This window comes from Palaemon carinicauda, chromosome 20 (genome assembly GCF_036898095.1).
Source record: "Palaemon carinicauda isolate YSFRI2023 chromosome 20, ASM3689809v2, whole genome shotgun sequence".
Classification (NCBI taxonomy): Eukaryota; Metazoa; Arthropoda; class Malacostraca; order Decapoda; family Palaemonidae; genus Palaemon; species Palaemon carinicauda.
In genome coordinates this window covers 53,983,225-53,985,813 of record NC_090744.1, presented here as the reverse complement: position 1 = coordinate 53,985,813, position 2,589 = coordinate 53,983,225, and the positions used below count along the sequence as shown (strand labels likewise).

General features: G+C 26.6%; 1 protein-coding gene across 1 annotated transcript in view; it reads right to left on the bottom strand.

Moving 5' to 3' along the window:
* Positions 1–224: 224 nt before the first annotated feature.
* LOC137659804 (uncharacterized) overlaps positions 225–2,589 on the bottom strand; it is a 42,467-nt gene continuing 40,102 nt past the window's right edge. The window contains exons 5-6 of the mRNA XM_068394601.1: positions 750–854; positions 225–368 (exon numbers count right to left, since the gene is read on the bottom strand). Coding sequence (XP_068250702.1) covers positions 225–368; positions 750–854 — 249 coding nt within the window. The remainder of the gene's footprint in view (positions 369–749; positions 855–2,589) is intronic.

Here is a 2,589-nt window from a genome sequence, read left to right as displayed (position 1 = left end):
GGGGCGCGTAAGGGTTCAGGTATGCGTTGTGCCTAAATAGAACGGAGTAGGTTCATCTCCTGAGGAGAGTCATCTACGGCAGGCTGCAGGCAAGCAATACTGATCATTTCCCTAAAGGAGAGCCAACCATTGTGTTCCCACAATTACTGTTAAGAAAGCTGCGAAACTTTACTACATGTGCAGCTGTAAATTATGAGTACTGCTGCAGGATGTATTTTTTGAAGTCAGCCTACTCTGTAGTGGCGTCCACTTGGTTGCAGAGCATATTGGAGATTTCTTGTAACAAGTCCTCGGGTATCACAACGAGGATAGTCTGCTTTACTGCTGTAGTGAGTTACGCTCTTGATACGAATCTGATTTTCAGCACGCTGAAACCAGGGAAACTTTGAGGCGGTGTATAACGAAGAGTCAGGTTTAGTGGGCGGTGTTGTAACAAGTAGGGCACACCAGTAAGGAGGAAGGCGGAAGAGAGATCTTCCTCCAGCGGTCACCAATTAAGCGAGTGGCTTTTTAGGCTGTAACAGAGAGGTAAGAAGACTACAGTTAGCTTTAGTATTGTTGAATATTTAATTGCTTGAAATTTAATACTATGCTTATGATTTTCTACACAATTGGTTTGAAAAAAAGTTTTAGTTAAAATTTCCTTTAAACACTAAAGAAGAATATGTATTTGTTAGACAAAATAAGTGGGAAGTGTGGTTACCTGTGGGTTCCTACAGTATATTTGAAGGAAAGAGATTTGGAAATACCTGTACCCATGATGGACAATAGAGCACGACCTGGCATAGTGTGTCTTCAGTTATACTGGGCAAGTAACCAATTCTTATTACATTTTCCATACAAGTTGGCAGCAACTGAGTGGAGTTTTTCAATACCTTTACGAGAGTGAAGATGTCTTATATATGCCTCAAAACTTTGAAATAAATGTTCTTCCGTAGCTCCTTAATTTCTAAGCTTCTCTATTGAATGGTTAACCCAAAATTTAAAAGATTTTTATGTTCAATAACCCTAGCTTTATATGTATATATATATATATATATATATATATATATATATATATATATATATATATATATATATATATATATATATAAATTGTATATATATATATAAATATATTATATATAAATATATATATATATATATATATATATATATATAATATATACATATAAATATGTATATATATATATATATATATATATATACATATATATATATATATATATATATATATATATATATTTATATTATATATGAATATATATATATATATATATATATATATATATATATATATATATATATATATATGTATATAAATATATATATATATATATATATATATATATATATATATATATATATATATATATATATTTATATTATATATGAATATATATATATATATATATATATATATATATATATATATATATGTATATAAATATATATATATATATATATATATATATATATATTAGATAAAACTCATCATGGATGGTTATGATCGCGTAGCAGGTAAGCCAAGATGAATTAGATAATTATCAGAGGCATTTATGGTCTTTTATTATCTGAAAATCTAAATATAGAATAAATTTGTTCAAATGATATGAGTATGAAATTTTCTCTCTGTTTATGAGTATATGTATGTGTCTATCTAGCTTTATCATTTGCTGTCTTAAAAACAGCAATTTCTTCATAAATTAAAATGAAATTACGCATTAGTGTTGTGTTTTACATCTTTTTGAATCTAGATTTCTTAGCTTTGAAACTTCATCACGTCTTTGTTTCCAACAATTTTGGGGGGAAAGTTTGGCTACAAAACAAGCCAGTTTATACTGTTTTGTACCATGAACGTGCCTTTTTTTTTCAAATCAGCATTTTAGGGAAATTTAAAAAGTTCGAAGTACTTTACTTTCCCCTATGAAAATAGGTTGTTGTTTTTTCTGAAATCCGTGAGAATATTCATGCCTTAATGTTTTTTCTAAACGTGAAAACTTTTATATTACTTATAAATGGAAAGTCTTTTATAATAAACTTATAACAATTCGCTGTTATTTCTTTGCTATTAAGTGAAGGGTGTTGTGGAGTAGCCATTTCTTAGCCATTAAACAATATGTATATATACATACATACATATATATATATATATATATATATATATATATATAAATATATATATATATATATATATATATATATATATATATATATATATATATATATATATATATATATATTTATATATATATATATATATATATATATATATATATATATATATATATATATATATATATATATATATATATATATATCGTATTTCCCCTGTCATAAGAAGCACCTTCTTTCCTGAAAAAATTACCCCCAAAATCACCCTGCGTCTTAACACTAAGAAAAATTTTTATAGGAAAGTTTGACAACCCTCAAAACCCAATTAATCACTTACAAATACTCACTCAACAGACATAAAATATAAACCACCAATTATTATTCATATTTAATAAAAAAATGTTCATATTATGCTTCATTTATTAAAGTGCAATAGCAAGTTATTTGTTTTGGTAATCAGCTGATGACTTGCTA